We start from the raw sequence: 3,198 nt of genomic DNA on the forward strand, positions 1-3,198 counted from the left end.
CTGTTAGACAATTATTATCGGATTTGTGGAGCTGCGTCTCTATTTTTATGATTTTGATTATTGAGTTTGACCGCTGCTTTGAATTTCGTGATCTATTAGAATTATCGAGTAATAATATATTTTATTTTTAGTTTTCGATTTAGAATTTAATAGTCCGGATGTGCGGGCTGTTACAGTTGGTATCAGAGCAGGCTGTCCTTCGGAGTGTATTAGGTATGGGACTAGTACATTCCCTAGGATGCGATCCTTTAGACTATCGTATAGGTCTTAGAAAATTATTTTGGATTTAGGGCATTTATTTGTGTGATTATTTGATATGTTTGACTTTTGTGTTTTTTTTGATTATTGACTATAAGTTTAGAATTTGTTTTGTGTGTTCTAGTAAAGATGGATGGAGAAAATCAGAACAACAATGAAAATCAGGGCAATAATGATGAAGGAGGAAACGTCTTTGACCAGCTGGCTGAAACTCTAGCTGTACTTGTGAATCAGCAACCGAAGCCCAACATCGTCTCTCAATTCAAGCGTTTGAACCCGCCAACTTTTGATGGAGCTACAGACCCGGCTATCGTTGAGATGTGGATCCAAGAGATGGAAAAAGCTTTCGGACTTCTGGGGAGCAATGAGGAACAGAAGGTAACCTTAGCTGTGTACCAATTGCAAGGAAGCGCTTACGACTGGTGGCTTATGGAAAAGAGGAAGAATGAGACGACAAATCTTGAAGAAAATCATGAACCGTACACTTGGGCAAAGTTCAAGAAGGCTTTAGAGGACAAGTACTTTCCGAGAACAGTTCGTCTGCAGAAAGAGAGGGACTTCATTCGACTTCAACAAGGTGGAAGAACCGTCATTGAATACGAAGCAGAATTTGCAAAGCTTGCGAAGTACGCGTCGACCCTAGTAGCAGATGAGAGCAGTCGAGCACGAAGATTAGAGGAGGGACTTCGAAGTGACATCAGGAATTCAGTGGCGTCGTTTGAACTTCAGACGTACGAGGCTGTCCTCAACAAGGCGTTAGTGATCGAAAGGGGCTTGGCAGAATCTGAAAAGGCGTCTGGCAGTTGGAATAAGAGGCGGTTCAATCAAACTAGTGGGCAATCTTTTCAAGGGGGGCCACTCAAGAAGCCACACGTGTACGATAACATCGGAGGTCAAGGTGATCGAGAAAGGTGTTCGAGGTGCGGCAAGAATCATCCCGACAAAGTCTGCCGTTGGAATACTGGTGCTTGTTTCCATTGCGGAGAAGTAGGACAGAAGATTTCGAATTGTCCGCACAACCCGCCACCGCCACCAAGGAAGGAAGCAGATAACAAGATGGGCAAGGGGCGTGTGTTCCAGCTCACAGGAAATGAAAACTATCGCAATTAAGGTATGATTTCTTTTCTTTAGTGACTTATTTAATTTATTTATGTTATGTAAATTTGGGGACCAAATTCTTTTAAGGAGGGAAGAATGTAAAATTCGTAATTTTATTTTTAATTTATTTATTAGAAATTAGATATTAATTTGTCTAGATAAATATTTTAAAATTAGAATATTCTGAAAACATTTTGTGCAAGGTAGTTGATTTGTGAAAAGATTTGTTATTTGTGGAAATAAGTGTAAGAATAATTTAGAAAATCGAAATTTTTTTAGTTTAGGTAATTGTGTGTATCAAATATTTTATTTATGGAATTTACTTGGAGAGGTTGTAAATCTTTAGGAGGAAATATTATTATTTCCTAGTTGAGATATAGGGTTTTGTATCGTTATAAATACACCATATTCGTATTCCTTGTTTTTATCATTAAAATTCGTAGGACTTTCTCAGCAAAAATCAGCTGTCTTGTAAAATTCGTAGAAAATTCATCGTAAGTCAGAATTCAGTGATTCTGGACTTTTCAGAAAGGTCTTTTCGTTATCTTCAGCTTTCGTGTTTCGTGTTTTTCAAGAAAATATCGTTTAGAGGGTCAAAAAGAGTAAATTCAGATCTGGTCAGGCTTTGAGGTAAGTACTTTTTGACTTACTTTTATTTTCGGAAAAGTTTTGATACTCTGATTTTTGAATTTCGTATAAGATATAAGAATTCTGTTCCGAACTGTATAAGATATAAGATACGAGAATCTTTTGAAACCCAGTCTCTACGTTTTCGAACCCGTTCGTAATTTACGCTATAGTTCTGGAACTAGCCTTAGATACCCTTAGTAGGCGCACAAGTGTGCAACTTTAGATACCTATTAAGGGCGCGTAATTATTGAACTTTAGATGCCGACCACTGGCAAAGTGTGGTATAAAGAATAAGAATAAGAATTAGATGCCGGCTACTGGCAAAGTGTGGCCGTAGATCAAGACTGTGGTATTTATAAGAATTATCGTTTCGTTCTGTTTTATTCTGCTCAGATCTGTTATAAAATCTGTACTGTTATAAATTCTGCTCTGTTCTGTTTTAAATTCTGAATTTTAAAATATAAAACTTTGGGTTGGATTTATTTTAGAAAATGTTTTACAAAATTATTATTGTTTTAAGAAAAATCGTTTTATCAAAACACCCATTGTTTTTCTGTTTAAAAGTTAGTCAATTTGTACTTGCTGAGCTGTGTAGCTCACCCCTTTTAACATTTCAGGTTCGGAATTTGGAGCATATTAAGATTAAGGAATGAGAACTATGTGGAGATCTGTGCTGCTTCGTTTTGTGCTATTTGAATTAGAATAAAGATTTTGTTTTTAGAGAATAAATTTAATTATCTGTTAGACAATTATTATCGGATTTGTGGAGCTGCGTCTCTATTTTTATGATTTTGATTATTGAGTTTGACCGCTGCTTTGAATTTCGTGATCTATTAGAATTATCGAGTAATAATATATTTTATTTTTAGTTTTCGATTTAGAATTTAATAGTCCGGATGTGCGGGCTGTTACAATCCGCGTCTCTTTATTTATCCTTCGAACTATCTCAAGGTTTCCTCAAATCCTCCCAACTTACAGGGGATAAAATATATGTATCTCTTATGCCTTCAACCATCAATTTTAACTCATGGTGAATCACCCTCATCCTGACGATTACATACTTTTCTATTTCTATTGCTACGAGTCTTTAGGGTTTCCTCATACCCACCTCCCTTATCATTCCTCAAACTCTATTGCCTTTATATTCCTTTCCACTTCAGTTTCTTTTTATTTTCCCTTCTCTTATCATTATTTCATGAACCAACCACATAA

General features: G+C 36.2%; 1 protein-coding gene across 1 annotated transcript; it reads left to right on the forward strand.

The window, feature by feature from the left end:
- Positions 1 to 387: 387 nt before the first annotated feature.
- Positions 388 to 1,368, forward strand: LOC141714779 (uncharacterized). Its single transcript, XM_074518277.1, has one exon. The coding sequence runs from the start codon at positions 388 to 390 to the stop codon at positions 1,366 to 1,368; it is 981 nt and encodes a 326-aa protein (XP_074374378.1).
- The last annotated feature ends 1,830 nt before the right edge of the window (positions 1,369 to 3,198 follow it).

This window comes from Apium graveolens, chromosome 3 (genome assembly GCF_009905375.1).
Source record: "Apium graveolens cultivar Ventura chromosome 3, ASM990537v1, whole genome shotgun sequence".
In the NCBI taxonomy this organism is placed as follows: domain Eukaryota; kingdom Viridiplantae; phylum Streptophyta; class Magnoliopsida; order Apiales; family Apiaceae; genus Apium; species Apium graveolens.

Bases quoted from the DNA above. Each gene is read 5' to 3' on its own strand.
- LOC141714779 (XM_074518277.1), top strand. From the start codon at position 388: ATGGATGGAGAAAATCAGAACAACAATGAAAATCAGGGCAATAATGAT.